General features: G+C 29.7%; 1 protein-coding gene and 1 long non-coding RNA gene across 4 annotated transcripts in view; one reads left to right on the plus strand and one right to left on the minus strand.

Moving 5' to 3' along the window:
- LOC142326541 (phospholipase A1 VesT1.02-like) overlaps window positions 1–22,330 on the minus strand; it is a 166,775-nt gene that overhangs the window by 111,470 nt on the left and 32,975 nt on the right. Inside the window, exon 1 of one of the 3 annotated variants that reach the window (XM_075369121.1) lies at window positions 550–681. The exons of 1 other annotated variant lie outside the window; for it this stretch is intronic. Coding sequence is in view for 1 of the 2 variants with exons in the window: in XM_075369119.1 (XP_075225234.1) it covers window positions 550–703 (154 nt within the window). In the remaining variant the exon portion in view is untranslated. Of the gene's footprint in view, window positions 1–549; window positions 1,000–22,330 lie in introns of those variants that run through there. One more of the 3 variants, XM_075369119.1, reaches the window with a different exon arrangement.
- The window catches only part of LOC142326545 (uncharacterized), a 295,602-nt gene that overhangs the window by 63,810 nt on the left and 209,462 nt on the right, over window positions 1–22,330 (plus strand). The window lies entirely within an intron of this gene.

A 22,330-nucleotide genomic window follows, 5' to 3' on the forward strand; every position in this document is an offset into this window, starting at 1 on the left:
ACAATATGTTTAATTAACCTGATTTCAAATTAAATTAATAAAAAACTTTGTCATTTAATTTTTTTTAATGTTAATTATTTGTATTATAAATATAAAAATAGATTAATTTCTTAAACATGGTACCGCTGATATGCTAAATGAATAAATTGGCAATTAATATAATCCACCTTATCCAGCACGTTACGTTCTCTAGATCTTTCGACTTACTTGGACGCCATCATTAGGAATTCAAATTAATACATTTAAAGTCAGAAGTTTAAAAAATCATAGTTAAAATTTAAAAACAGTCACGACTGTCCCGGTCCTACTAGTAATACTATACTAACTAGTAGTTTTTAAACTATTGATTTTAAATGTATTAATTTTTAATTAATAATAATAAATTATTAATTTTAATTTCCAAGTAAGCCGAAAGATCTAGAGAACATATCAACATGCTGGTAAGGTGGATTATATTAATCGTTAATTTATTCATAAAAATAGATATTTAATGAAATATGAAATGGAATGAATAAATAATAATAATAATAATAATAAAATAATGCTTACCTTGAAATAAACTAGCGTGATTTAAAAAATCATATGCGAAATTGACGATATTTAAAAGTAATATCGGAATAGTTACTCTTCGTCTCCGAGTTTTGTACCAGTTTCTTAGAAAAATATTTTGCGTTGATGGAGGGATGTAACTTATTAACGTCATGATGAAGATAATGACGGTAGTATCAGTAATAATGACGATGATAATAATAATAATAGGAAAGATGATAACGACATGGATGAATAATCCAAATTCGATCAATTTTTATCGATTCGATGAACCGTTTCTTCCTTATCCTGTTTGAACAACTAACTAATAGATAGTTTTTAACAAGCATACGATACGATGTCGATCAACCGTCCGCTTGGTCGACAAGTAGACAATAGGACATCTGCGCCGACGGCCCCACCATAACATTTAGTTTCGCACTTGCGAAACATCCTTCGTTCTACGCTACCTTCCTCTATACTACAACTACTATTACTGGTTGCCCACCGATGCAGTTCAACTCGTAACAAATTCTGTACGAATAAATAACTACTAACTACTGTAAATCTTATTTATATATATAAATTAGTCTGCGGGTATAAGATGGCAATGTTCGACATTAAAGTACGTTGCATCGTTTACCTTCAATTTTTTTCTAATTTCTTTGTTTATTTTATAGGTCATTAACTTATTTGTTAATATCTTAGATATGTTAAATTTTATTTTTAAAAAAAACTACACAACTATATTATTACAAAATAAAAATTTGACATAGATTTAGAATATTTTATATATATATATATATATATATATATATATAAAATATATATATAATATATGTATAATATATTATATATATGTATAATATATGTTTTATACATACTATCCCAAATGAAAATTTATCGTAATTGCATTATTTCATTAAGTTATTAAGTTACAAAGCACGCATTACTTATTATGAAAAAACTTTAAATAACTAAAATTATTAAATTTACATGAGGACAGATGTTCCATTTCTTTTTAAAATATTCTATAATTAATACTAATATTACATTAATTTTCTTTTTTCATCGTTAGTTTTAAAATCGAACATAATTTATTACATTCTTGATAATTCCGTATTACAGTACGGAGAAGGAGATATATAGAGCTGGCTTCAATACAAAATACAAAATTTTACCGTAAAATATCTTTCCTGATTTATAAGATACTAACAGTTGTTTATTTTTTTATAAAGGATGGGAATAAATGTTCACCTGACAAATTAAAGCCAAGCTGTAATTATTTTTTGCCAATACGAAAATGCAAAATATTCATTTTTTATATATCAGAATTTTTTTATGGTTTTCTTAAGAACAAATAAAATTTTTAAGTTTTGAAAATTACATCCCGCGAGCTGAGAGTGTACGGTATTTAAATATTCACCTAGATCGTTGTCTAACGTGGAAGGTTCACATTAAAGAAAAAAGGAAACAATTAGATATCAAATTTAAGGGTTAAGATATTGGTTTTTAGTCGGTAAATCGCATACCCGGACCGAGACTAAGCGATAGGGAAGGGAAGGGTAACCCTCTTGGGGAGAGTCATCGTGGCAACCGGAAGGGATGTCGTGATGTCTTAATGATCCAAGAGGGACCCCTTCGAGAGATCAGCTTCAAGCTCCACAAAGGGGGGGGGACTAGTCTTCAGCCACATCACTTGGGACCGAACGAAGTAACGTCTTCTAGGCGGTTACCGGTTGCTCTCAAGTGGTAAAATAAAAGTCAGGAAATCGCAACTATCCATATCTATCAAGCTACTTTTGTACAAAGTGATTGTAAAAACGGTTTCGATATACAGAACGCAACACTGGAGTACAGCGAGTACCAGCAATACAAAAATTATTCAGCATTTCTAGCCAAATTTGCGAGATGCTTTGCACAAGCGCTACGGTTCTTACGGAACAACGAAATTCACAAGTACTTATGGTTACCGTACGTTCGAGAGGAAGTCGATCGATTTGCAACTAAGTGCAAAAATAAGGTAACGACCACGTAATCTATCTAGCTGTTAACCTCTTAGACAATAGGGAAGATGTAAGGCGATTAAAGCGGGCACATGTATCATATCTACGAACCTAATATTGACAATCAGGACGTGGCCACTCTTCTTAAGTTGTGCATCAACTAAGTATTTAGTTGATGCTTATGGTCATTTATGTTTCTAATGTTGTTTGTTCATACGTTATTATTTTTCTTTTTATGTTGTGATTTTATTCGTAGTACTGGAGGTTATTATGAATTCTAGTTCATTATTGGCTGTACTTTATCCATGCTTCTGCTACCTTTTATTTACTTTAATATTTAAAATGTATTTAAGGTGTTTCAAGGGAAACTCTTACATAATTTGATTATCATGATATTTTCTTATGATTTCTAACCTAAGAATTCGATTATAAAATATAAAATTAATTTGAGATGAAAGTTTTTAAAAATTTCTAGGCAAGTTAATTATTATAACCATTATTGTCTGTTATAGAATACTGAATTAGAAAAGGGTTTTTTTTACAACTGTTTATTAAATATACAAATTTATTGGAAGTTTTTAGATCTGAAGAACCTTTAACAACTCTGGCATAATATATATATATATAATTATATTTGCTCTGTTTAATACATCACACTATCAGTTGTATCAATTTAACATTGTTGAATTATTACTTTGCAATTATAATAAACAACTATAAAGCGCATGAACTAAATATTTTTCTGTTTATTAAATAAATTTCTCAAACAACTAAAGATATTTGTCTCCATTAAGAAAACTTAGGAGTGTATTGCGTTATAGTGATGTTAATTTCATTACAATGTATTCCCTTCGGGGTACCTAATTCTTTAAAGTAATATGATTTTTATTTAATTTTAATATTCTGTATGAAAACTATTAAAAAAAATGTTGAAGCTATCAAATATTGTTTTGAAATCAGTAGAAATGTAAAAAATATTTGATGTAGGTAAAATATTTTCATTGGGTTAAACAAAAAATATGTATTTAACTAAAAATAATAAGGAAATTTTATCAGATATTTCATGTATCACTGTATATTTTTGTGTTTTGTGTTTTATTAAATTATGTTGCGGTACAATTAATTATGTTCATATAATGCAGACTGGAATGAAAGAGAGATATAGACTGGAAATACACATACAGACATATATAGACTGGAATAAAATGTTCAGCATTTTAAAAAAATTAGGGCTCAAATACAGAGATAGAAGAACGATTGCTAACATGTACAAGAACCAAACAGCAATAGTAATAATGGAAGAATATAAGAAAGAAACCCTAATAAGAATGGGAGTCCGACAAGGATGTTCCCTAACCCCGTTACTTTTTAATCTTTACATAGAACTAGCAATTAATGATGTTAAAGAACTGTTTAGATCCGAAGTAACAGTACAAGGTGAAAAGATAAAGATGCTACGATTTCCTGATGATGTAGTAATTCTAGCTGAGAGTAAGAAAGATTTAAGAAACAATAAACGGCATGGATGAAGTCCTACGGAAGAACTACCGCATGAAAATAAACAAGAACAAAACGAAAGTAATGAAATGTAGTAGAAATAATGAAGATGGACCACTGAATGTGAAAATAGGAAGAGAAAAGATTATAGAGGTAGAAGAATTTTGTTGTTTGGGTAGTAGAATTACTAAAATGCCGAATAGCACAGGCGAAACGAGCTTTCTATCAGAAATATTATTTGTTTACATCAAAAATTAATTTAAATGTCAGGAAAAAATTGTTGAATGTATATGTTTGAAGCGTCGCTTTATGTGGAAGTGAAACTTGGACGATCGGAGTACCTGAGAAGAAAAGATTAGACGCTTTTGAAATACAGTGTTATAGGAGAATGTAAAAAATCAGGTGGGTGGATAAAGTGACAAGTGAAGAAGTGTTGCGGCAAATCGATAAAAAAAGAATTTGGAAAAATATAGTTAAAAAGAGACTTAGGCCACATATTAAGGCATCCTGGAATAGTCGCTTTTATATTAGAGGGTCAGGTAGAAGGAAAAAATTGTGTAGGCAGGCAACGTTTGGAATATGTAAAACAAATTGTTAGAGATGTGGGATGTAGGGGGTATACCGAAATGAAACGGCTAGCACTAGATAGGGAATCTTGGAGAGCTGCATCAAACCAGTCAAATGACTGAAGACAAAAAAAAAGTAATACTAATTTTAATTTATTTAAGTTTAATTTTATTGTTGACTAATGTCTATGTCAATGATTTTATTTGCTATTGGAGTAAAAAAAAAAAAACTTCAATAACCTTCGTAAATTTAACGATTAATCAACATATAACTCGAAAGCCTTTATCATAATATCAAAATTACGTAAATGTTTTAGATTAGTCAAGGAATGAGAGAACAAAAACATTAAACTACTCACAAAAACATTAAAATAACTAAAAGGTGTGTGTCTATGTATTATTATGTATATTTGTAGCGATTGGTACCGACTCTGTAATTCACCTGAAAGGTTCGGGGTTCAAATCCCGTCAGGGGTAGTATATTTGATAAGCTAAAAACGTTTAATCATTATTAAAAAATTATAACCAGATGTCGAACTGTTGTTACTCGAAGAAATAAAATAAAACTATATTAAAGTAAGAAAAATGTATTTAATGTTACCCTTAAATTATGAAGTCTGTCGTTAGATAGTATAACAGAAACGAATCCGCTTAATGAAAACTTTAGTTATTTAAATTATTATCTAATACTGACCGTTTTAATTTTAAAAAACTTAATTCAGATTTTCATGCATAAACATGGGAATTTTTAACAGATTTCAAAAAGTAGATTTTCAGTTTCACCCGTGTGTATAAACGAGGTGAGTTCAAAAAATAATCGAAAATTTTTAATTACGCGCCAACGAAGATATTTAGTGACTTGCGGTTGGCAGCATTTTGTTCCGCTAACCTCTTGTGTGATCACATGTTCTTGGATTGTTGATATCTCGTTTAGTTTTTATTGTTATTTGAGTGCAACGTTGCTCCCGATTCTCGGGAGCAGCGACATAACGTAAAATTTTGCGTTAAACTGGGGAAAACTTTCAACTTTTGAAAGAGCTTACGAAGATGATGCTCTGATGTTACGAATTGTTTTCACGATTTAAAATTAGTCGTCAGTCAATTGAAGATGATCCTTGGTCAAGAAGGCCTTCAACTTAAAAACTGATGACATCCTCGTTCAGAAAACCAACGAGCCTCAAGCCCTCAAACCCTCAAGCCGATTGACTGTCAGAAAATTTGCAGAAGAGGTTAGCATCTCGATTGGATCATGCCATGACATTTTGACTGAAAAATTGAACGTGCGTCGAGTTGCTGCAAAGTTTGTTTCTCGTTTGATGACCGAACAGCAGAAAAAACATCGAGTGGATGTTTTTCGGCAACGAACAAGCCGATGACGATGAAACATTCACGTAAAAAAGCATAACGTTAAACAAAAACCGGGTTTACGACTACGACGTTGAGACAAAAGTTCAATCGTCAAAAAATCCCACATTACAAAAATCCCTACTAACACTTAAACTTGTTGCACTCAAATAACAATAACACGAAAAATAAACGAGATATCGACAATCAAAGAATATGTGGTTACAGAGCAGTTTATGCGGAACACAATGCTGCCAATCGCACGTGACTCGTGACTAAATATCTTCGTTGGCACGTAGTTAAAAATGTTTGGTTATTTTCTGAACAGTGTTCCTATATATATATACTTTTTTGTCCAGACATATCTTTTCACAAAGTGCGCCAACTTGAATGAAATTTTTTTAAACACTACAGAATGATTTCCTTGTTTTCCTACACCTTTACCGAGTGGTATGGACCATTAAAAACGATAGTAATCTTGGTAAAAAAAAAACCAAAAAAAAAACCGTGGTTAGGCAGTTATTATTTTAGAAAATTTTGTAAGTTGTAATGTTTTTTCATACTGAATTTCTAAAAGTTTCTGTATTAAATACGTGCCTTAGATTACTCTCGATGCTTGAAGTATTCTCCTTAAAACACTTTCTGTTCCATCAGCTCTTTCCTTTTGCAATTTTTCACGTTGATGAACTCTTACAACAGTCAATCGATATGAACGTTCTTCAGGCTTTTCATTACAAATACGTTTATAAATGTCGGGAAACAATGATTTTTAAATGTCGAATTAGCTTTGAAATAAACCTAAAACCATATTTGTTCTTCAGTCTCGTTGATCAAATCATGTCGTCGTTCGCTTTCAGACGTTTCTTTTGAGAACTTACATTTAATGTATTTCCTCATTTTAAAACTCTGCTCCTGAACGATATAAAACTCTTGGCTCCTAATTCTACTCATCATTTCCCTCAGTTTTTAAACCGTTTTAAACAAGCCTGTTTTGTTTCAAGAGAATATTATTTAATCTTACGAGCAGTGTTTTTGTAGACCCACCCATATTTTCATTTCGATGAAGTTCCTAAACTAAAATGAATAACATAATAAAACACTTTTGAAAAAAAATTGACCCGACTCTTAACTAACATTTTTGTTTTAAATTTAAAATGAAATACACTGAAAAATTTTTTTTTTTCAATACGCCCTCAATACAATATTTGAAACTTATTTTTCCAAGTCGACGCCAAATTTTAAACGAATTACAAGTGCCCAAGATGTGGGTTATGAAATTAATTTGAATTTGGCGCCGAGTTCAACAAAAGGTTTCAAAAATTGTACTGAGGGCGTAGTACAAAAATTATTTTCGCTACTCAGTGCATTTTTAAAGATGTTGTGTGGGGTTTCGGTTAATTTTTTTTGAAAATTATTTAAAACGTTTTTGTATTTAATGTTGCCGTAAAAGAATAACGCTGTATTTTATGAAAAATTGATCTATACACTTTAAAATCACTAATGCATACAGTTAGCTATAAATATAAAATTCCTGGGACAACTTACAAAATTACCAAATTTGAAAATAAAGCTTCTGTTATTAGAGATTAATTGTAATATTTAAAAAAAATTACCGTAGTTAAAAAAAATATGATATCAAGTAGGAAGGATTATTGAAAATAACTTGTTTTAAAACAGTTATCGCTGACTTCCATAGCGAAGTGATAGCGATTAGGTGATACCGAAAGGTCTCGAGTTCGATTCCCAGCTTCACATGACAGTATTCAAATGCTACAAAATTCTCATTCCATACACCCACGCACAAGCTATGATTTGAGATTGTGTAGTAAGTTATAAATCACTCAAAAAAAAAAGTTATCGAAATCTATTATCTTCAAGAATTTGACCGTTTTATAAACGTTTAATAAAACATTTATTTTTTTTCTTTTATATTTAATTAAAGTTTAATTTTTATTTCCCTGCTAAAGTTTTGTGTTGTGATAAACTTATCCTATTTAATTAATTATTATTATTATTATTATTATCGCTGCTATTTTTCAGGTAATTATTTCTACCCATAAACGTTAAATTTGTTCTTAGGACTATGGAATGGAAACTTTTATAGCTTATTAAAAATGCCATGCCTGACCAGAATTCGAACCTTCGGCTGAAATTACCCCATGGTCTTAATCTGAAGGTATGAATGAAATATAAGTAAAAACAATTTTTTTTTGGATGCCCGGCGTTTTCGGGATTACACTATCTTCAGGAAAGATTTGGAGAAAAAAATATTTTTACTCGTCTGCCCAAAACTGAGTGTAATGTATTTAGGGTATATGTATCTATGTTTGTTCCACCGTTGTAGCTCAATGGCTGAACCGATTTAGATGTATGGCCACGCGTTGAAATCCTTACGTTACTGGGAATGTCATAGATCAGCTGAATTTGTATATATATGTTTAAATAAATTAAAAAAATTTTAAAACAAAAATTATACTTATACAAATATTATATACAAAATTGGCACCCGAACGTTCTTTAATTATCCCGTACTAAAGAGCAATGTTTTTTATTTTGGTAGTCGTGCTTTTTAATTTTTAATATTTATCTCTTATTTTTAACTATTAAAATATTAAGTTTTCGTAACCCAAACATGGGAAAAACGCACACAAACGATTAACTGACTGAAAAACGGTTTTTTCCTTACGATTCCACGTGGTTGAAAGCGCTTAAAGTTTCTTTTATAAGAGGTAAATATAGTGTAGTTTTTGCTCATTTGTACTAGTATTTATGTGTTTTTTTTTAATTTTTCTAATGGCAGGATAAATTTATTTATTATCAAATGAATATAATAATTATGGACTAAAAAAAATATTACTTTGTTTTATACTTTTGATTATATTATGTTAAGTCTTGTAGCTCATAAAAAAAGAAAAGAGTTAAATTAGCGGAAACATTATATCAAATTTCAAGGTTTACGTTCCATTTTTTTTTTTTTTGTCTTCAGTCATTTGACTGGTTTGATGCAGCTCTCCAAGATTCCCTATCTAGTGCTAGTCGTTTCATTTCAGTATACCCTCTACATCCTACATCCCCAACAATTTGTTTTACATACTCCAAACGTGGCCTGCCTACGCAATTTTTCCCTTCTACACCTGTCCTTCCAATATTAAAGCGACTATTCCAGGATGCCTTAGTATGTGGCCTATAAGTCTGTCTCTTCTTTTAACTATATTTTTCCAAATCTTCATTCTTCAACTATTTGCCGCAATACTTCTTCATTTGTCACTTTATCCACCCATCTGATTTTTAACATTCTCCTATAGCACCTCATTTCAAAAGCTTCTAATCTTTTCTTCTCAGATACTCCGATCGTCCAAGTTTCACTTCCATATAAAGCGACGCTCCAAACGTACACTTTCAAAAATCTTTTCCTGAGATTTAAATTAATTTTTGATGTAAACAAATTATATTTCTTACTGAAGGCTCGTTTAGCTTGTGCTATTCGGCATTTTATATCGCTCCTGATTCGTCCATCTTTAGTAATTCTACTTCCCAAATAACAAAATTCTTCTACCTCCATAATCTTATCTCCTCCTATTTTCACATTCAGCGGTCCATCTTTGTTATTTCTACTACATTTCATTACTTTTGTTTTGTTCTTGTTTATTTTCATGCGATAGTTCTTGCGTAGGACTTCATCTATGCCGTTCATTGTTTCTTCTAAATCCTTTTTACTCTCGGCTAGAATTACTATATCATCAGCAAATCGTAGCATCTTTATCTTTTCACCTTGTACTGTTACTCCGAATCTAAATTGTTCTTTCACATCATTAACTGCTAGTTCCATGTAAAGATTAAAAAGTAACGGAGATAGGGAACATCCTTGTCGGACTCCCTTTCTTATTACGGCTTCTTTCTTATGTTCTTCAATTGTTATTGTTGCTGTTTGGTTCCTGTACATGTTAGCAATTGTTCTTCTATCTCTGTATTTGAACCCTAATTTTTTTAAAACGCTGAACATTTTATTCCAGTCTACGTTATCGAAAGCCTTTTCTAGGTCTATAAACGCCAAGTATGTTGGTTTGTTTTTCTTTAATCTTCCATTTTTATCAGATAATATTATTTTATATACAAAATTAAACTGTTTGATTCTTTTTTTGCAGTATATAAGACTGTTATGTACATTACTTTTTTTTTATTTCCGGTTTAAAAGGGAAATGGATATTGTCTTTAAACAAATAAGTAAATAATTAATTAATTTAAAATAGTGTACAGAAGATTATGTTAATCATGATTATGTAAAACAGCTTTTAAAGTGTATCTTGGAACAAGAAAATCAGTAACATTTATATATTTACGTTTTTTATTTTTTTTAAATAGGAACGCAAAAATTTATTAGTTGCCAATTAGAATAATGTCTTCAGTTAAGTTTAAATGATATTCCGTGTAGATTTTAATAGAGTATTGAAATTAAATCATGGGAGTGTGCGTGCGGTAGGGAGAGGCTTATTTAAAAGTTTCGGGTTCAAGGACCAGAAATACAAGTTATCCTCTAATCTGTAATTACTAACTTTATGTGTGCCCGTACCAAATTTTCTGTCTTATTATATATTAATTTTATTACTATTATTATTATTTTTATCGTCTGTTAAGGTAATATTGGAATTGCTTTTAGAAACGATTATTTTTAACCGTTTGGTTTTTATTACTTTTTGCCAATTAAACCAATAAGTTAATTATTCTGAATGTATTTCCCTTTTATTAATTGTAATATTGTAAGTGAACTTAATGAAAATAGACGCCATTTACACGTTTTAATTTCTAAACATTTATAAAAATAACATATATTTTTACGATTATATTATTATGTTTATTTAGTTTTAATTGCCTTTTAAATGCATATTATTATTCAAATTACTTCTTTATTATTTAAGTACGCTTATTTTAAAATAAAATACATTAATGCTGTAGATGAATCTACTAATTTTAAAATATAAACCAAGTAATATGCTACTAAAAAAACATGTTACGTGCGTAAGAATGTTTTGTAAAAATTTAGCGTGACTGTTTATTCTCGCGTACACCCATTCATTTACTTGTACAATTATAAATAATACTTAATTGACATACTTAAACGTTTATTGCATTATGTTATGCAATACCAAAATATTCTATAGATAATATTGTACCGGTGAATTCAGCGAAAACCTTTTTATGGTCGGTTTCTATTCTAATCCGACGATTAATTTTTATATTTTTTATTATTATGACTAATTTAATCTTCTTATTTTTAAATCAAATATTAAATTTATATTATAAAAATTAAAAAAAAATATATACCTTTTTTTATTAAACTACCTTTTTATTCTTGATACACCAAAGAACAAATACAATAAATCTACTTTTCTGATTTTTTCCTCAGCATTTTTTTTATGCGAAAAGGCCAAATTAGGACCACGTAAACGTCACTTCTTATAGGTTCTTCCATGCGTTTCTCATTTCTGCGGCATGGCTTCGTTTTTAATTTATTTCCATTTTCTTCCTGTCCCATTTTTCTGCCACAAAAACTTTTATACTGTAAATTATTCTTCGGAAATGATCATCTATCGCAACAGGTCCTCTTCTTTCAAGCTTATCCTTTGGAGGTACTCTTCCACCTGTGTCAAGTAATTCAATTTACTTTTCATATTCCACAGCTTTCAAAGATTTTAACTTTTTTTTTATGCTGTTTCTAGTTTTTCTCAATTTTGGTGGATCTTGTTTTGTTTCAGTCTGAAACCGCCCTCTGTTACCTGACAATGGATTTTCTTTAGTAAGCATCTTCTTGTCTTGAGCAATTTTTGTAGGTCTGTTAGGTGTAATTTTTCAGTTTCGTGTTGCTGGTCTTACTGTAGTAGTTTTATAATGTCTTAGTTTCGCGATCTTGGTAAGGTGCTTATTGCAGATATCTTTGGTATAAATCTAGCCTTTTCCAGTTAATATTTTAGTTGACCCACCGGGTTGGTCTAGTGGTTAACGCGTCTTCCCAAATCAGCTGATTTGGAAGTCGAGAGTTACAGCGTTCAAGTCCTAGTAAAGCCAGTTATTTTTACATGGATTTGAATACTAGATCGTGGATACCGGTGTTCTTTGCTGGTTGGGTTTCAATTAACCACACATCTCAGGAATGGTCGAACTGAGAATGTACAAGACTACACTTCATTTACACTCATACATATCATCCTCATTCATCCTCTGAAGAATTATCTAAACGGTAGTTACCGGAGGCTAAACAGGAAAGAAAGAAAGAAAGTTAATATTTTAGTTAATATTTCCAGTTAATAAGTTTTATTTATTACGTTATTTCTAGTTTATTGTTATTATTACTTTCAATTTTTATTAAATAATTAAATATTATTTATTATTATTATTATTAAATAAATAATATATGTTAAATATTAAATTATTAATATATAAATATATCATTTAATTATTCTACTTTCGCTAATGCTTTATCTATTCCTGTTCTGCTTAAAATTTCTTCTAGAAATTTAAAGATACTTAAACTTTCCTCGGCATTTATTATTTGTTTTATCCTTAAAACATTTTAATTCGTTACATCAAATATTAGTATTTTTTTTTTTTTTAAGAGGTGGAGGAACCCCATTTACGGGCACCGAAGCAATGTCGGACTCGCTAATAGGTTCCGCAAGATAGTAAAAAAGGCGTATGTATTCCTGCGCACTACCGACTAAACATCCACCTGGCGACCCACTCCTCCTGGGAATAGCTGTTAAAGCATTACTTCTGTAGGGAGTGGAGGGTAAGCGCCCACACACGTTCAAACAACAAAGGAAATAGCAAGGCACATGTACACGCAAAAACATATTCACACATAACTAAAAAACTAGCATAAAACAACACCAAACACACTTGAACCAACAGTATACACCACCCGCGCACAGACACATGCACACCAACAACGCAACACTCATACTTATCATACGCATACTTACACGCCATCAGTTTTAGCTCGACTTTAAAAATATTATAGACACTTTAAAACCAACCTTTTAGGACTTTAGAAACGGTTTTTTACCAACTTGAAGAAACTCAGTTCAGTCTGTATTTATTGTTTTATGTTCATTACTTATTATTCACTAAAATTGCCGGTTTCCATCATTATTTTATATTTTATGGAGGAAGTTCTTGAAGTAGCAGTTATAATATTTGAAAAAAAACTCAAGTACAGGATTTTTAAAACGAAAGATTACTTGATGTAATGAACATAATATTGTTGAATTCTTCTTTGTTCAATGGACTTTTGTTACTTATTTAGTCTTTACTTGCTACACGTGTATAGACACGTGTAGCAAACATTTTGAATTTTATAGAGATGCTTTAGTTTTTGTTCGAAAATAATCTTTTTAGTCATTTCTCAATATTCATTTAGTTATTTTTCAAATTTCTTTATGATAATAAATCTTGTGTACGATTTTTTTTTCTTTAACACAGTGTTTAGACGACGTATACACATTTAAAATAAAACAAAAAAAATTAAGATGAATTCAAAAATACTATATAACACACTGACTTAAAAAACGTTCTGAAAAGTAAAAAATTACAACTTTTAATTTTTCTTTACATTTAAATATTTGAAATGGATTGTTAGAAAGATATTTTAAAGTGGTTTGGTAGTAATTTTTACAGACTAAATAAAATCGAAATTTAAATTATTAGAAGTTCTAAAATTTAAAAGTTTTTAAAATTTAATTTTTTGTGTTTTACTAAACAGTATGGGACAATACTGTTTATATTTTTTTTAATACGAATATTAAAAAAAAAAGTAAAAACATATTTTAGAAAAATTATACTTATAAAATTTTATATTTTCGATAGATTGAACTTATTAAAAAAAATCTAATGTGGACACTTCATAACTTCCTTGTACGCCTATTAAATTACATATACACATTTTTTTTTTTTTAAGATAAATGAAAATTTTATTTCATTAATAATTTCTGATTTTTTTTTATTGATATATTTTTTTTTTTTGTCTTCAGTCATTTGACTGGTTTGATGCAGCTCTCCAAGATTCCCTATCTAGTGCTAGTCGTTTCATTTCAGTATACCCTCTACATCCTACATCCCCAACAATTTGTTTTACATACTCCAAACGTGGCCTGCCTACACAATTTTTCCCTTCTACCTGTCCTTCCAATATTAAAGCGACTATTCCAGGATGCCTTAGTATGTGGCCTATAAGTCTGTCTCTTCTTTTAACTATATTCTTCCAAATGCTTCTTTCTTCATCTATTTGCCGCAATACCTCTTCATTTGTCACTTTATCCACCCATCTGATTTTTAACATTCTCCTATAGCACCACATTTCAAAAGCTTCTAATCTTTTCTTCTCAGATACTCCGATTGTCCAAGTTTCACTTCCATATAAAGCGACACTCCAAACATACACTTTCAAAAATCTTTTCCTGAGATTTAAATTAATTTTTGATGTAAACAAATTATATTTCTTACTGAAGGCTCGTTTAGCTTGTGCTATTCGGCATTTTATATCGCTCCTGCTTCGTCCATCTTTAGTAATTTTACTTCCCAAATAACAAAATTCTTCTACCTCCATAATCTTTTCTCCTCCTATTTTCACATTCAGTGGTCCATCTTTGTTATTTCTACTACATTTCATTACTTTTGTTTTGTTCTTGTTTATTTTCATGCGATAGTTCTTGCGTAGGACTTCATCTATGCCGTTCATTGTTTCTTCTAAATCCTTTTTACTCTCGGCTAGAATTACTATATCATCAGCAAATCGTAGCATCTTTATCTTTTCACCTTGTACTGTTACTCCGAATCTAAATTGTTCTTTCACATCATTAACTGCTAGTTCCATGTAAAGATTAAAAAGTAACGGAGATAGGGAACATCCTTGTCGGACTCCCTTTCTTATTACGGCTTCTTTCTTATGTTCTTCAATTGTTATTGTTGCTGTTTGGTTCCTGTACATGTTAGCAATTGTTCTTCTATCTCTGTATTTGAACCCTAATTTTTTTAAAACGCTGAACATTTTATTCCAGTCTACGTTATCGAAAGCCTTTTCTAGGTCTATAAACGCCAAGTATGTTGGTTTGTTTTTCTTTAATCTTCCATTTTTATCAGATAATATTATTTTATATACAAAATTAAACTGTTTGATTCTTTTTTTGCAGTATATAAGACTGTTATGTACATTACTTTTTTTTTATTTCCGGTTTAAAAGGGAAATGGATATTGTCTTTAAACAAATAAGTAAATAATTAATTAATTTAAAATAGTGTACAGAAGATTATGTTAATCATGATTATGTAAAACAGCTTTTAAAGTGTATCTTGGAACAAGAAAATCAGTAACATTTATATATTTACGTTTTTTATTTTTTTTAAATAGGAACGCAAAAATTTATTAGTTGCCAATTAGAATAATGTCTTCAGTTAAGTTTAAATGATATTCCGTGTAGATTTTAATAGAGTATTGAAATTAAATCATGGGAGTGTGCGTGCGGTAGGGAGAGGCTTATTTAAAAGTTTCGGGTTCAAGGACCAGAAATACAAGTTATCCTCTAATCTGTAATTACTAACTTTATGTGTGCCCGTACCAAATTTTCTGTCTTATTATATATTAATTTTATTACTATTATTATTATTTTTATCGTCTGTTAAGGTAATATTGGAATTGCTTTTAGAAACGATTATTTTTAACCGTTTGGTTTTTATTACTTTTTGCCAATTAAACCAATAAGTTAATTATTCTGAATGTATTTCCCTTTTATTAATTGTAATATTGTAAGTGAACTTAATGAAAATAGACGCCATTTACACGTTTTAATTTCTAAACATTTATAAAAATAACATATATTTTTACGATTATATTATTATGTTTATTTAGTTTTAATTGCCTTTTAAATGCATATTATTATTCAAATTACTTCTTTATTATTTAAGTACGCTTATTTTAAAATAAAATACATTAATGCTGTAGATGAATCTACTAATTTTAAAATATAAACCAAGTAATATGCTACTAAAAAAACATGTTACGTGCGTAAGAATGTTTTGTAAAAATTTAGCGTGACTGTTTATTCTCGCGTACACCCATTCATTTACTTGTACAATTATAAATAATACTTAATTGACATACTTAAACGTTTATTGCATTATGTTATGCAATACCAAAATATTCTATAGATAATATTGTACCGGTGAATTCAGCGAAAACCTTTTTATGGTCGGTTTCTATTCTAATCCGACGATTAATTTTTATATTTTTTATTATTATGACTAATTTAATCTTCTTATTTTTAAATCAAATATTAAATTTATATTATAAAAATTAAAAAAAAATATATACCTTTTTTTATTAAACTACCTTTTTATTCTTGATACACCAAAGAACAAATACAATAAATCTACTTTTCTGATTTTTTCCTCAGCATTTTTTTTATGCGAAAAGGCCAAATTAGGACCACGTAAACGTCACTTCTTATAGGTTCTTCCATGCGTTTCTCATTTCTGCGGCATGGCTTCGTTTTTAATTTATTTCCATTTTCTTCCTGTCCCATTTTTCTGCCACAAAAACTTTTATACTGTAAATTATTCTTCGGAAATGATCATCTATCGCAACAGGTCCTCTTCTTTCAAGCTTATCCTTTGGAGGTACTCTTCCACCTGTGTCAAGTAATTCAATTTACTTTTCATATTCCACAGCTTTCAAAGATTTTAACTTTTTTTTTATGCTGTTTCTAGTTTTTCTCAATTTTGGTGGATCTTGTTTTGTTTCAGTCTGAAACCGCCCTCTGTTACCTGACAATGGATTTTCTTTAGTAAGCATCTTCTTGTCTTGAGCAATTTTTGTAGGTCTGTTAGGTGTAATTTTTCAGTTTCGTGTTGCTGGTCTTACTGTAGTAGTTTTATAATGTCTTAGTTTCGCGATCTTGGTAAGGTGCTTATTGCAGATATCTTTGGTATAAATCTAGCCTTTTCCAGTTAATATTTTAGTTGACCCACCGGGTTGGTCTAGTGGTTAACGCGTCTTCCCAAATCAGCTGATTTGGAAGTCGAGAGTTACAGCGTTCAAGTCCTAGTAAAGCCAGTTATTTTTACATGGATTTGAATACTAGATCGTGGATACCGGTGTTCTTTGCTGGTTGGGTTTCAATTAACCACACATCTCAGGAATGGTCGAACTGAGAATGTACAAGACTACACTTCATTTACACTCATACATATCATCCTCATTCATCCTCTGAAGAATTATCTAAACGGTAGTTACCGGAGGCTAAACAGGAAAGAAAGAAAGAAAGTTAATATTTTAGTTAATATTTCCAGTTAATAAGTTTTATTTATTACGTTATTTCTAGTTTATTGTTATTATTACTTTCAATTTTTATTAAATAATTAAATATTATTTATTATTATTATTATTAAATAAATAATATATGTTAAATATTAAATTATTAATATATAAATATATCATTTAATTATTCTACTTTCGCTAATGCTTTATCTATTCCTGTTCTGCTTAAAATTTCTTCTAGAAATTTAAAGATACTTAAACTTTCCTCGGCATTTATTATTTGTTTTATCCTTAAAACATTTTAATTCGTTACATCAAATATTAGTATTTTTTTTTTTTTTAAGAGGTGGAGGAACCCCATTTACGGGCACCGAAGCAATGTCGGACTCGCTAATAGGTTCCGCAAGATAGTAAAAAAGGCGTATGTATTCCTGCGCACTACCGACTAAACATCCACCTGGCGACCCACTCCTCCTGGGAATAGCTGTTAAAGCATTACTTCTGTAGGGAGTGGAGGGTAAGCGCCCACACACGTTCAAACAACAAAGGAAATAGCAAGGCACATGTACACGCAAAAACATATTCACACATAACTAAAAAACTAGCATAAAACAACACCAAACACACTTGAACCAACAGTATACACCACCCGCGCACAGACACATGCACACCAACAACGCAACACTCATACTTATCATACGCATACTTACACGCCATCAGTTTTAGCTCGACTTTAAAAATATTATAGACACTTTAAAACCAACCTTTTAGGACTTTAGAAACGGTTTTTTACCAACTTGAAGAAACTCAGTTCAGTCTGTATTTATTGTTTTATGTTCATTACTTATTATTCACTAAAATTGCCGGTTTCCATCATTATTTTATATTTTATGGAGGAAGTTCTTGAAGTAGCAGTTATAATATTTGAAAAAAAACTCAAGTACAGGATTTTTAAAACGAAAGATTACTTGATGTAATGAACATAATATTGTTGAATTCTTCTTTGTTCAATGGACTTTTGTTACTTATTTAGTCTTTACTTGCTACACGTGTATAGACACGTGTAGCAAACATTTTGAATTTTATAGAGATGCTTTAGTTTTTGTTCGAAAATAATCTTTTTAGTCATTTCTCAATATTCATTTAGTTATTTTTCAAATTTCTTTATGATAATAAATCTTGTGTACGATTTTTTTTTCTTTAACACAGTGTTTAGACGACGTATACACATTTAAAATAAAACAAAAAAAATTAAGATGAATTCAAAAATACTATATAACACACTGACTTAAAAAACGTTCTGAAAAGTAAAAAATTACAACTTTTAATTTTTCTTTACATTTAAATATTTGAAATGGATTGTTAGAAAGATATTTTAAAGTGGTTTGGTAGTAATTTTTACAGACTAAATAAAATCGAAATTTAAATTATTAGAAGTTCTAAAATTTAAAAGTTTTTAAAATTTAATTTTTTGTGTTTTACTAAACAGTATGGGACAATACTGTTTATATTTTTTTTAATACGAATATTAAAAAAAAAAGTAAAAACATATTTTAGAAAAATTATACTTATAAAATTTTATATTTTCGATAGATTGAACTTATTAAAAAAAATCTAATGTGGACACTTCATAACTTCCTTGTACGCCTATTAAATTACATATACACATTTTTTTTTTTTTAAGATAAATGAAAATTTTATTTCATTAATAATTTCTGATTTTTTTTTATTGATATATTTTTTTTTTTTTGTCTTCAGTCATTTGACTGGTTTGATGCAGCTCTCCAAGATTCCCTATCTAGTGCTAGTCGTTTCATTTCAGTATACCCTCTACATCCTACATCCCCAACAATTTGTTTTACATACTCCAAACGTGGCCTGCCTACACAATTTTTCCCTTCTACCTGTCCTTCCAATATTAAAGCGACTATTCCAGGATGCCTTAGTATGTGGCCTATAAGTCTGTCTCTTCTTTTAACTATATTCTTCCAAATGCTTCTTTCTTCATCTATTTGCCGCAATACCTCTTCATTTGTCACTTTATCCACCCATCTGATTTTTAACATTCTCCTATAGCACCACATTTCAAAAGCTTCTAATCTTTTCTTCTCAGATACTCCGATTGTCCAAGTTTCACTTCCATATAAAGCGACACTCCAAACATACACTTTCAAAAATCTTTTCCTGAGATTTAAATTAATTTTTGATGTAAACAAATTATATTTCTTACTGAAGGCTCGTTTAGCTTGTGCTATTCGGCATTTTATATCGCTCCTGCTTCGTCCATCTTTAGTAATTTTACTTCCCAAATAACAAAATTCTTCTACCTCCATAATCTTTTCTCCTCCTATTTTCACATTCAGTGGTCCATCTTTGTTATTTCTACTACATTTCATTACTTTTGTTTTGTTCTTGTTTATTTTCATGCGATAGTTCTTGCGTAGGACTTCATCTATGCCGTTCATTGTTTCTTCTAAATCCTTTTTACTCTCGGCTAGAATTACTATATCATCAGCAAATCGTAGCATCTTTATCTTTTCACCTTGTACTGTTACTCCGAATCTAAACTGTTCTTTAACATCATTAACTGCTAGTTCCATGTAAAGATTAAAAAGTAACGGAGATAGGGAACATCCTTGTCGGACTCCCTTTCTTATTAGGGCTTCTTTCTTATGTTCTTCAATTGTTATTGTTGCTGTTTGGTTCCTGTACATGTTAGCAATTGTTCTTCTATCTCTGTATTTGAACCCTAATTTTTTTAAAATGCTGAACATTTTATTCCAATCTACGTTATCGAAAGCCTTTTCTAGGTCTATAAACGCCAAGTATGTTGGTTTGTTTTTCTTTAATCTTCCTTCTACTATTAATCTGAGGCCTAAAATTGCTTCCCTTGTCCCTATACTTTTCCTGAAACCAAATTGGTCTTCTCCTAACACTTCTTCCACTCTCCTCTCAATTCTTCTGTATAAAATTCTAGTTAAGATTTTTGATGCATGACTAGTTAAACTAATTGTTCTGTATTCTTCACATTTATCTGCCCCTGCTTTCTTTGGTATCATAACTATAACACTTTTTTTGAAGTCTGACGGAAATTCCCCTTTTTCATAAATATTACACACCAGTTTGTATTATAATCTATCAATCGCTTCCTCACCTGCACTGCGCAGTAATTCTACAGGTATTCCGTCTATTCCAGGAGCCTTTCTGCCATTTAAATCTTTTAATGCTCTCTTAAATTCAGATCTCAGTATTGTTTCTCCCATTTCATCCTCCTCAACTTCCTCTTCTTCCTCTATAACACCATTTTCTAATTCATTTCCTCCGTATAACTCTTCAATATATTCCACCCATCTATCGACTTTACCTTTCGTATTATATATTGGTGTACCATCTTTGTTTAACACATTATTAGATTTTAATTTATTTACCCCAAAATTTTCCTTAACTTTCCTGTATGCTCCGTCAATTTTACCAATGTTCATTTCTCTTTCCACTTCTGAACACTTTTCTTTAATCCACTCTTCTTTCGCCAGTTTGCATTTCCTATTTATAGCATTTCTTAATTGCCGATAGTTCCTTTTACTTTCTTCATCATTAGCATTCTTATATTTTCTACGTTCATCCATCAGCTGCAATATATCGTCTGAAACCCAAGGTTTTCTACCAGTTCTCTTTATTCCGCCTAAGTTTGCTTCTGCTGATTTAAGAATTTCCTTTTTAACATTCTCCCATTCTTCTTCTACATTTTCTACCATATCTTTTTTACTCAGACCTCTTGCGATGTCCTCCTCAAAAATCTTCTTTACCTCCTCTTCCTCAAGCTTCTCTAAATTCCACCGATTCATCTGACAACTTTTCTTGTCATATAATATTGATATATTAAATTATTATTATTGTAAAAAACTTTTACAATCAGAGGTGAATAATAATTAATAAATCAATATATTTTAATTAAAAAAAAAGGAGTTGGGAAGTCTGATTCGAACCGATGTGCCGTCCCCTTCAAAAATCCAAATATTTCATTATTAAAATTTTATTTGGTTAAAACTATGGAACCAATGAAAATAAGGACCATTTATCATATACCGTTGAAAAGTTCTCAATGAAGGCTTATTACTGCAGTTAAGAAAAAGCCTTATTTATGTACTTTGTATTTTTTTTTCAAAAGTTTATTATGTTTATAAAAATATTATTATTATTATTATCAAATAAATTTAATAAACTTTATTACTGTATGTAAAATGATGCAACGTATTTGTATTTTATGTATTTAAAAATACGTTATAATGTTCATAAGTGTTACACCGAAAACTTTATGAACATTAAAATTATAACCGATCTAAAACCAAAATACTAATTAAACGTAGCAAAAATTAACTTTATAATGAAAATTATATAATATTAATGTTATAACAAATAAAAATAGAACGGTTGTGTTTTCATCATTGTCGTAACAATTGTTATAGAAATCTAAGAAATCAATCCGTGAAATCAATGTTTCCTTAGCGTGAAAATGTATTCTTTATACTGTTGAAATTAAGTTTCACGGACTCAATTACATCAGTAATGATTTTATATTTGTAATACAATAATGAACACAGGAAGTAAAGAATTACATATATATATATATATATATATATATATATATATGAAATAATATAAAAATAATAATGATTGGTTTAAAAGAAATTGACTGTAGGAATTGCAGTGTATTTACGATGGTCAATCATTCTTATCAGCTGTCGCCCATATTTCATACAAAGAATTGGTAATTAGTTGATAATATTCTTACAAATATATTATGCAGACTCACGTACGTATATGACAAAATAACTTTTGTATTAATCTATAACTGGTTATCTCTGTAATTAGCATACTAAAACTTTTCGAAAGTTTCTTATTTCTGACGATTTATAATTCTTGTGTTGAAATTGGAAAATTGGGTAGACAAATATCTAAATAATTCTAAAATAGTCCTTAGTATCTTTTGCCAACAAAGCGAAATTTCTGGACTATTAGATGACAAATTCTCGTGGAATAATCAACTTGATTTGGTTTGTAACAGAATGAAATTATACTGTTTTT

Source organism: Lycorma delicatula, chromosome 6, assembly GCF_047948215.1.
Source record: "Lycorma delicatula isolate Av1 chromosome 6, ASM4794821v1, whole genome shotgun sequence".
NCBI lineage: Eukaryota > Metazoa > Arthropoda > Insecta > Hemiptera > Fulgoridae > Lycorma > Lycorma delicatula.